Source organism: Dermochelys coriacea, chromosome 5 (assembly GCF_009764565.3).
Source record: "Dermochelys coriacea isolate rDerCor1 chromosome 5, rDerCor1.pri.v4, whole genome shotgun sequence".
In the NCBI taxonomy this organism is placed as follows: domain Eukaryota; kingdom Metazoa; phylum Chordata; order Testudines; family Dermochelyidae; genus Dermochelys; species Dermochelys coriacea.
Genome location: NC_050072.1, coordinates 78,542,825 through 78,553,901, shown reverse-complemented (window position 1 = coordinate 78,553,901; position 11,077 = coordinate 78,542,825). Strand labels below are relative to the sequence as shown.

Genomic DNA, 11,077 nt, shown 5'->3' with positions numbered 1-11,077 from the left:
TTTTCTGAATAGAAACTCCTGTGAACTCAGTATTAAACTTCAGATAAATTCACTAGGCTCCTCAATTCAAAAGAGTTATTCTCTTGCACAAATACAATAAAATAAAGCTCTTTATAGTGCAGTGCGTAGAGCATTGGGGCCCCAGCCTGGGTATGGCCTCTAAACATTACCTAAGTGGCAATAACCCATAAGACACATGGAAGGTAGTAAAAAAGGATCTGTCACACTCAGATTGCCCTTCCTCTCCATCCCCCAAAGTTACAGTAACTGAGTATCAGAATGTGGAATAATGGTTGGATTTCTCTGATCAAGGCCTTCCAGTGAAGCTCGTGAAGAATTAAAAGGTCATTTTCAAAAAAGGAGGCTCTGATGTTTCAGATACGCCCCCAGGAGTACACTTAAGGTTATAAATTATAGCTATAACAAAGTCTCTTCCTGCATTCTTAACTGCCAAGAAAAACTAAATGGTCCTGGCACTCTAAGGACATGTAAAGAGATGCTTCAGGATATAAAAACTTTTAAAAACTAGCTATATATTGTACATGATCTACATTTTTCTTATGTTTTCAAGTTTACAAGTTTGTTTTTTAAATTTGACAATGCATATCAGTCACTTCTAAAAATTGGAAACTTTTACCCTACCTAGAAAATATTAGCTGCCTGTGAAGAAATTTTTTTTATAACAGGATTACAGCTAACAAAAGGAGAGAAAAAGTTTCCTGCCCTTTATTGAAGCCAGGAAAATTGCACATCAAATATTTGTTTGGACTAGTACTAAGCCTTCAAAAAAGTTTCTTGTCTAGAATATGTAAAACAGTATTCTAGATATTGCTTTCAAGAGGATGACCTTCTCTTCAAAACAAGATTTTCCCTGAAGAAAAACATATGTTCAAAATATAATGAACGTAGTTCCTATGTATAGCCACTGGCTGCTTACCTAGTACAAGATTACTTTGAGTCTATTGCTATTATCTGGTATAAAATCCCCACTTCCCATCCCCACACATCTACACCCACCCACACCCACCCTTGTTTCATACAATGAGAAATAAAAAAACCCAAAACATCCTGGGGCACAAACTTAATTGAAATCCACATTCCTCCAAGGCTGCAACATAATGCAGGAAGGGAGAATGTCACTTTCGATATAAAAACCTTCCTGCTGTATGGATAGCAATGCATAGCATAGAATATCCATATTATTAACTGTGTATATGTTTTATGGAATTGATTCAGAACAATTGTATAAAGGACAGTAGCATCTAATTAAACCACGAGGAAGAGACAGTTACAATTAAGTTCACAGATCTTTTAAAATTAACTAATATGAAAGACCTTTAAAGAAAAAAAAATATGGCTAAAAACCATCTCCCCCCACGCTGATCCCAGGAACTCCAACACACTAAACTGATAGCTCCATCCAACACAGTCAAATGCCCTTCCAACAGTTAGGATATAAAAAAAAAACCAAGATCTTTGGAGGAAAAAAATCAATAGCATTTGATCAGATGGTACTTTTATGTGCAATTTAAATTAAGTGAGGAACACTGAATTTTCCTTTCAGTACAGAAATGCTCACGACTGTGCACTTTCGTTATCAAAATTGTTGATCTAATCAAGAAAGATGTTTATTTTTTAGATGGCAAGTTTTTATTGCTACCTAGAGTTTACCTTAAGCACTACTGATCTCCATTTCTGCTTGCTTCATGCATTTATGGAATTTAGCAAATGTCTTCAGAGATAACAGAGCTCTTAACTTCTTCCAGCTAAGACAAGAGTAAATATTTTGATATTTTAAACATATTCTTTAATGATCCATTTTAACAACGTTTTCTTAGATGAGAGCACTTATCCTTCCCATCTCTTCTGATATGGAAGTCCTTAAATAATTCTCTTGAGCGTACCTTACATAACGCAAAACTCCACAGAGGAAATAAAAGCAAGTCAAAACTCCCAACTATTACAGAGCACAAAATAATCTCCATAAACCCCTTCTTGACTTCATTGTGGGTTTCACAGGTGATGGTACTATAGAACTGAACTCTGAATCTGATACTATGCGACATCCCCATTACTCAACTAATATAGCACAAATTGAGCAAATGAATCACTCTTCATTATAAACAAATCTGGAATAGCTTTTCCCTTGCTAAAAAACCTTTAAAAGACTACATCACTGATTTCACAAAATTAGGATACTATTTAGTTTATACATATAAATATGATTTGAAAAAGCCACTAGTTCTCAAATACTGTAAAAGGTTTACTCTCCAAACAACTTTGCACGTATTATCTCAAATCAAGAAGGTAAATATTCTCTTTTCAATCTATAACATCAGGGTCACAAAGGTCCAGTCAAAACACAAGTTATTACATCTCAAAAGTAGATACTGAACTCGAGGGGAACTAGAAGAATATTCTTTAAAAATATGAATTTACATTAAAAAAGTTTAATCATCATCAAATTTAATCTTTTTCCCTTGGAATGCTGTAATTTGAGATATTTGTTCCCGACGCTTCTTGCTTGCTTCCCACGAAGGATGAAGTGGTTGCTCTAAACGGTCTTTTTTATTTTCATACTGTATACCAGCAGCTTTAGCAAGTTGTTTTCTCTTTACCCGCAGTTCATTTTTTGGAAAAGCTGTGCATAAAATACAATAAAAAAGCAACTATGTTATGAACATACACAAACCCAGGTAATACATAGTGTAAAAAACCTGAAGATAAGGGTAGCCAATATAACTAAGCCAATATAAAATAAGTGAGACATACCATATTATCTCCAATATCCATTCCTAATGAGACTCGCATAAAATACACATATGAACACGACTATACTTTATACTTTTTTTAAAAAATACCCATGAAGATTATCCCTCCTCACAAATCAGCAAACTGACAATTCATGAACAGCAGATTTGGTCAAGATGATATGGTTAAGATGGCAGAAGGCACTGGGGTTTCAATGCAAAATTTGGGTGGAATTTAAATTACCATGCATAAGAGTCATCACAATCTGAGTTTATTGTACAGTAAACCAATGAGGAATGAGTCACTGGACATCTGATTTTAGAGTAGCACTTTCAATACGAGATTGGTACATAATTTCTTTGATGCAGCAAAAAAATTCTAATCCTTGAAAGTGCAGAATGAGCCATAATCTGGGTAAAATATTCAAGTGGCTAAAATAATTTGCTGGGATGAACCACTTGATGAGATTAAGGGTTGTATTCCGCCACCTTTACTCACACTCAGGTTGTACCTTTTTCCAGGAGTAGCTTCATGGAGTAAGATATTACTTTACGTGGGAAAAAGTGGCTGAGTACAGACCTGTAGGATGCTTGCTTTTGATAATTATTTCAAACCATGGAAATGTATAACATCAAACAGTTACTACAAGTTAAAGGGCAAGTGCAATCCCTTGACGACTCAAACAAAAATATCTGAATAAATGTCACTAAGGGCTTGTCTCCATGAACATTTAGTTCGTGGCAAGACAGGGTGTGAATCTACCCTGCACTAAGCTGCTGCAGACTAACTGTCCATGTAGACCATGCTGTCTATGCACATTTACGGTTTGATAACATTCTTTGATCTAGTCCTCTCTGAAATGGAACTAAACGAAAGCACATAAACATATTGTTAATGCATGTCAAGAGGGTCCACACAGACAGTCTATGACAGGTTAGTAGGGGGGTAGATTCCCACCCCAGCTTGCCGCAAATTAATTGTTTTCATGGAGACAAGTCCTAAACTGAAATATGAAACAAAACAGACTACCTCATTGTGATTAGCCCTACGGGGATAAGTACAGCTTGACAGGTTTTACTTTTGGCATTTTAAGGAATTCAAATGGAGCAGCAGTACCATGGACACATACCTGTTCTTCTATTTTTGGAAGTCTGATAGTTAACATTTCTAAAAAAACAAGAAAATAGTATTAAAGATCTTTCAAGAAAGGAATAATAAAATATTTGTTTGAAAAAAACAGCCTGCTTCACCATACTTGCCGGATAATCTATATGGCACTAGGGTATGATAGCAATAAACAGCTTTTGCAATTGGTTAACACTGAAGTGAAACTGACATGTAAACCAATGCAAGAATTTATATTTTTGTATATAAAACTGATTTTGGTTGTTGGCTCATCTTGAGCTTTTGAGTTCAGCTTTTATGATGGTCAGGAGCAGTTACATTGCTGTGAGCATCTTTTTAGGACTTTCTGTTGATACTGACACATGAATAACTTTCCTGAGCAGGGAAGAATTTGAAAAATGCGTAATGATCAAGGAAGAATAATGTGACTGGCTACAAAATGCCAATCCAAATACTCTGAGCAGTGATTGGCTGAAATTCTGCTCATTTGATGGAAATATTTCAAGTCATAATAATTACTCTATAATTTCTATAACTGAAATAGAAAAAATTACCTCTTCATATTTTTGGATTTCTGATCAGATCTGGACAGAGAGTTGCAAAATACTGATTCCAATTTCACTGCTTTTGCACTTGGTTTACATTCTTCTGTGATCACATCCTGCATCGTCATGATCTTTGAGTCCTTTGTTTTGTTTAGTAATGCTTCTTTGAGTCTTTTCTTTTCCTTTGCTGAAGAAAGGTCACTATCTGCCACTTTCTTCCTCTTTTTCTTTACTTTGCCAATGAAGAAATCATCATCACTGTCACTATCTTCAGAATCGGATGACTGGTTATAAAACCTCTCTTCCGTGCTGTCATCAAAATACTCCTTGTTATCAAATTCTTCCATATCACTAAGATCACTGTTTGATTTGTTTGTTATCCTGAACTTGTTCGCACTTGTAAGTTTTTTTCTTTTTGGCAAGTCAATTGTTATTTCTGTCTGATCCTGAACTACTGCACGTTTTTCTGAAGTTTGTAATGACAAATCACCCAGAGAATCTGTTCTTTCAATTTCTAAAGTTTTCTGCTCACATTCTCTCTCGCAGATTTGTTTATTTTCTGTGTTAGTGGCTGTTTTCACATTCACCTTTGTTTTAGCTTCTTGCTGTTTTAGAACCAGTGTATGTGTCTGGTTATCTACATTGCTATTAGACTGTTGCCTCAATTTAGGCTTTTGAGAAAGCTGTTCTTCTGATTTATGCTCATCTGAAGATTGAGTTTTAGGTGGCTTCCGTCTTGCATCCTTAAAGGCTTTTACAGCAGCTACAAAAATAATAGCAGATAGAGTTATTGCAGCATCATGACAGTGCATACATTAGTTAAAATAACACTCAAGTGGCTCTGACACTAAGTTTGCAAGTTAGATCCACTATGCTGAACAAGTATGAGATATTTTTGGTGCCTTCACTAGATCATATAGAAAGTAAAAGTAGGGGCTGAAAATGACTTGAAGTAATGTCAAAGACAAAAAGTGGGGAAATCAGAACTGAGGGCTCCAATTGCATGTAGCGAACTTCTCAGCATCAGATGATTTTCATTGGTTCAAGTTAATGTTAGGTGATATTTTGAGTGTGGAAAAACTGCAAACACACGTTATACACACACACACACACACACACACAATCATAGACACCTAGCCCTGCCTGTTATTAGCTAAGGTTATTTCCACCATAACCTTTTTTCACAAGCTAATTTTTTCTGAAACATTCACCCTTTGGCTTGGAATTTTCCGTATCTGCTCTTTGCCCAACAGCGAACACCAACCAACATGCCTCAACCTTCTTTTAGCCTATGTCTACACCGTACACCATGAGCGGTGGTGTGTAGGGTATGCGAATGTGGTGGTGAAAAACAAGCTATGTCCATACTGGAAATGGTGCAAACTGCTTTACCATACTTTAAAAACCCCAGCCTTAAATACCTCCAATATAGAGTCTTTATAAAGTCAATATAGGTGTTGCTCTAAATATGATGCAGCACCAATTTAGCAGAGACTTCTGGATTTTATGAATCGTATAATCCCCTCTCTCTGCAAGCTGCTATGCAACTGAGAGTTTTAGACCTATTAACCTGCTAAGCAGTTAATATTACAAAACTATTTTAGGTCTGTGACTTCATCTCAGCTAGCTGGCTTAAGTTCGGTAATACAAATGTGTAACAGTACATACACCTATTAGCAAATACTATTACTGTGGGTTAAAAGCAGAGAACAAACATGGGAGCAATTTAATATCAAAAGTGACCAACATATTCAGGCTATAATAAGCCAGTTTATTATTGACATACTACATATTCATTAAATTATACATATATATAAATAATTAAATGAATATGAAAATTATATATTTAATTTATATTCTTTTTATTAAAAATTCAGTTCCTTACAGAATACAGGGAGCCTCAGTGTTCAGAATATAAGTATAAAACCTTTAAAATTCATTTGGGTGGCTATGACAAACATCCCTACTTGAGACAGAGTAATTATATTACCTCTTCCAAAACACCATTTTTAAGGGATAGAATAAGATAATGTTCAAATTCCTGTATTTGTTTGTACACAAGATGAGACTGTCTATTTCATACCTTTAATATCAGCAATTTTTGTCTTCAACAGTGGGTGTGTTGCTAGTCTAGCAGTCGCTCTGTCAGCTGCAGTGGAATTTGGCTGTATAAAAAAATTAAAAATAAATAAGAAATGTTATATGGTGATAAGGTGGTTGTGTAGATTTGCCTGATCCATACTATAAGACACACTAGTGACAGTGTATAGCCCTCCCAGCCCACTAAAAAACAAAAACTCCAAGACAATGAAAGTTTAAATGTTACCAGGCCTGCACACCTCAAATTTGTCTTAAATTCAAATCTCACATCATCCTAAGGAGCATGAAAGAATTTGACTATGCGGCTACCGAAAAGAACATCACAAATATGCACCATTGCAATTGCCCTATTATTAAATATGAGTGATATTGTGATGTTTATGTTTAGGAATAGATTGCCTGCACATCTTCCAGGCTTGAACAACATACTACAATTTTACATTCACTGCATATTTGCTATATTGGTCTACAATAATTAAAAAAAAAAGGCTGAAGAGGACTGTATACACAAGGCTACCTCCTCTTGGCTGGAGGGGTAATAACTTAAGTCAGATAATATTGTTCATCTTTTTTTCATAGAGCTCTAGAGACTAAATTTTGAAGTCATTACTATTATTTCCAATAGTGCTCACAATGTATTAAATGCTTTCCAAACATGAGACAACATTGCTCCTTGTCTCCAAGGACTTTCCAGTCTAAAAGGCAAAAAGATGAAGGGGTAGAGGAGAAATGTACAAAGCTAAGTAAGGTAGTCAAGGTAGCAAATAGCCACATCTTAGTAGCACAGTTTGAAAAACACAACACACTTGTGTTTTTTTTAAATAGACGTTATGACAAGGCTGTGGATAAACAGGAATAAGCAACCGCCTCACTTCTTGTAGGAGTCACAGTAGAAGTTAACATGAAGAAGGTAGTAATCTTGTGGACCAGCTCAAAAAGGGCATTCCATTTGCATGGGGTGGTTTGGATAAAGGAATAGAGATATCTGGAGATAGAGAGAAGCAGGTGGAATGAGGCATCAAGGCTGGCATTTGAACAGGAGAGGAGATAAGGGAAGATGGATAAGAGAAGGGTGGATAAGTGTTAAGTGCAGAGTTATACAGAGTCTTGAAGGCAAAGGTAAGCTTAAATTTGATGCAGCTGAGCAGAGAAAGCCATTGGAGGGATTTAAAGAGCAGGGTAACATGGTCAGATTGAAGGGCAAGGATGATATTGGGGTTTGTGTTTTTGTATGAAGAGATAAGGGAGACAGAGGACAATTTGGGTGTCATGGAGGCTAAAGGAGGAAATTATAGTAATTAGGTAAAAGTACTATGGATGGTGTTTCTTTCCTTTCCTAGCCTTGTGATTTTCAGTTCCTAGTTCTTCGTATGTTGAAAGACATATTATTAGAAAGATTGTTCTTCAGTCACGACATTGTCCTCACTTTACTGCAAAGTTCTTAATAAGCAAAACTGATTGGGAAGGCATATCAGATCCAGGATGGATTTTGTGGGGTAGAGGGGAAAGAGACACCAAACCCAGTACTGCTAATAGCCCAGTGTTCATCACCTGGAATGTGGGAGACCCAGGTTCAAGTTCCTACTGTGCCTGGTTTGGAAGTAAAAAGAAAAGGAGTATTTGTGGCACCTTAGGAGACTAACAAATTTATTTGAGCATAAGCTTTCGTGAGCTACAGCTCACTTCATCGGATGCATTCAGTGGAAAATACAGTGGGGAGATTTATATATATACACACACACACACACACACACACACACACACACACACACACACACAGAGAGAACATGAAACAATGGGTTTTATCATACACACTGTAAGGAGAGTGATCACTTAAAATGAGCTATTACCAGCAGGAAGGGGTTGGGGGGGAAGGAAGAAAACCTTTTGTGGTGATAATCAAGGTGGGCCATTTCCAGCAGTTGACAAGAACATCTGAGGAACAGTGGGGCGTGGGGGTGGGGGGGAAATAGTTTTACTTTGTGTAATGACTCATCCATTCCCAGTCTCTATTCAAGCCTAAGTTAATTGTATCCAGTTTGCAAATTAATTCCAATTCAGCAGTGTCTCCTTGGAGTCTGTTTTTTTGTTGAAGAATAGCCACTCTCAGGTCTGTAATCGAGTGACCAGAGAGATTGAAGTGTTCTCCGGCTGGTTTTTGAATGTTATAATCCTTGACATCTGATTTGTGTCCATTTATTATTTTACGTAGAGACTGTCCAGTTTGATCAATGTACATGGCAGAGGGGCATTGCTGGCACATGCTGGCATATATCACATTGGTAGATGTGCAGGTGAACGAGCCTCTGATAGTGTGGCTGATGTGATTAGGCCCTATGATGGTGTCCTCTGAATAGATATGTTCTCTGTGTGTGTATATAAATCTCCCCCCTGTATTTTCCACTGAATGCATCCGATGAAGTGAGCTGTAGCTCACGAAAGCTTATGCTCAAATAAATTTGTTAGTCTCTAAGGTTCCACAAGTACTCCTTTTCTTTTTGCGAATACAGACTAACACGGCTGCTACTCTGAAATTGGTTTGGAAGTGAGTGCCCTAAAAGTCAAGCTATTGGAAACATTAGGTGGGTTTCTCCCCCACATTCCATATCAGAATAAAAACAAAATTTCAAACTCTCTAACTTCTTTGGAAACAAATGTTTTCTGGCCAGCCCTAGGGAAAACATTACAAAATAGTGAGGGACACTCAACATCTTATCAGAAGACCATACTGTTTAAGTCATATTTCTTGTTTGATGAGATGATTTTCTGGGCTTGCCAGCAATTTCCCTTCTCCCCAAGTCCCCCATATCGCAGAAATCTTTCCTGAGGTCAAGGAGAGCTGGGAAAATGTTTCCTTTGCAGACAGTCTGCGATGCTCTGAACATTGGCCAGAGGAGATGGTCCAAGAGACATACATGTTCCATCTCCAATGGGCCTCAGCTGGCTTACTCGCAGGCTGGTTTGGCCTAGAGAACGTGAAGCCAAAATCTAGATCCCATGTGACAACAATGTATGCTGCTCCCAGACTATTGGGACAGCCTGCTCACACTGCTGAAGATCAAAAGGTATTTTCTTTGGAGATTTTTCTATAGCTGGAAAATGTATTTTTGAACTTAATATATTTTCCCCCTCAGACGCTTCCTGTGGGTTTAGAAAGTGTATACCATAAAGTTCACAAAGCAGCAGTAGCTTCTGTGCAACATCTGGTGTTCTTTAATTCAAGTATTTATGGAAAAGGGTTTAAGTTTATTTGCCAGTTTATATGGAATACTCACATTTTTCTTATAGAAAAATACCCACAAATACTATCTACATTAGGAGATAGCAGCCATAAACAATGTGACATTCTTATCCTTAACACTTCCTATTTTTGGACTTTTTGGCATATCCAAGCTTATGGAAAAACAAATTGAACCTAAGTGTTATATATGACAAAAAACACTGACAGAAAATCTAATTTAGAAGGAAAAATGTTAAGTCTATCCATAGAGGAAAAACACAACACTAAATTTGATTATTTATGAAAATGCTTGAATGGTAAATATTTATTTGTATGAAGCCATACTATTTCTTGTACCACTTTTCACTAATGTGTGTCTTTCATGCAAAAGTCTCAGTATTTTCAAAGGTAGACATTATCCCCATTTTATAGACTGAGAAACTGAAGTACAGATTAGCCCCAGTGACTTAATTGAAATCATAAAGCAAGTTTCTGGCATGAAACAATAAAATCCGGTTTTCCTAGCTCTCTATCAAGAAGCTTAAACTTACGAAACCTAATATTTACTTAGATGTGCATAAACAGAAATTTTATTTTTTGGTATTTCTATAGTTGTCTTCTATCCAATATATAATATGTCAAACTAAAAACAATGCTAAAAGATTGTAAAAGTTGCAATGCGAAACTCAATCAGGAAATGCTTAAGGCTGCATGAACAATCACATCTCTATCTTCTTGTGCATATGCATTTATGACAATACCTAATTGCATCACCACATATTATTTCCATAGGATCCTCCTCCCTCATTCAGCATCCAGTCTGGGAGGTGCAAAGTGAATAAAGCAGTTGAGTAATATATTTACTGGTCAGTGACTGGCTCCTTCTGTACTCAACATCCAACCTGGGCAGTCATGAGATGCCAACATTGTCTGGCTATACCGGAAAGACGACAGGAGATATGGGACATAGGTTTAATCAGGCCGCAACTTTATCATCAGATGCCTGGGACTACCCAGCAGATAAAAAGTGTACAGTGCAGGTAATCCCATGTTTATTCCATAATTAACCAGGGGGATTTTACCAGCTTCCCTCCCCCACCTTTTTCCATCCATGTCCCTCCAGGAAATCCATTGCTGGGATCTTACCATCCACCCCACCCTCATAGGAGGGTTAAGGTGGGCTATAATAATAGCGGTTGGCTCCCTGCCGTACCAATCATAGGAGTCCCCAACTGCCCCCCGTTCACTCCTTTACCAAACAACTCTTTTTAAATCCTTTCCCAAGCCATTTATCCGGTCACTGTATACTTTTCCTATGGAGTACCTGCACTGAACA

General features: G+C 37.0%; 1 protein-coding gene across 4 annotated transcripts in view; it reads right to left on the bottom strand.

Annotated features, from left to right (window-relative positions):
- Positions 1 to 1,202: 1,202 nt before the first annotated feature.
- SRFBP1 (serum response factor binding protein 1) overlaps positions 1,203 to 11,077 on the bottom strand; it is a 105,583-nt gene continuing 95,708 nt past the window's right edge. For all 4 annotated transcript variants that reach the window (XM_038403062.2, XM_043514386.1, XM_043514383.1 and 1 more), the window contains 4 exons: positions 6,505 to 6,586; positions 4,431 to 5,184; positions 3,881 to 3,918; positions 1,203 to 2,641 (listed from right to left, as the gene is read on the bottom strand). In XM_038403062.2, the coding sequence (XP_038258990.1) occupies positions 2,451 to 2,641; positions 3,881 to 3,918; positions 4,431 to 5,184; positions 6,505 to 6,586 (1,065 nt within the window). In that variant the 3' untranslated portion in view covers positions 1,203 to 2,450. The remainder of the gene's footprint in view (positions 2,642 to 3,880; positions 3,919 to 4,430; positions 5,185 to 6,504; positions 6,587 to 11,077) is intronic.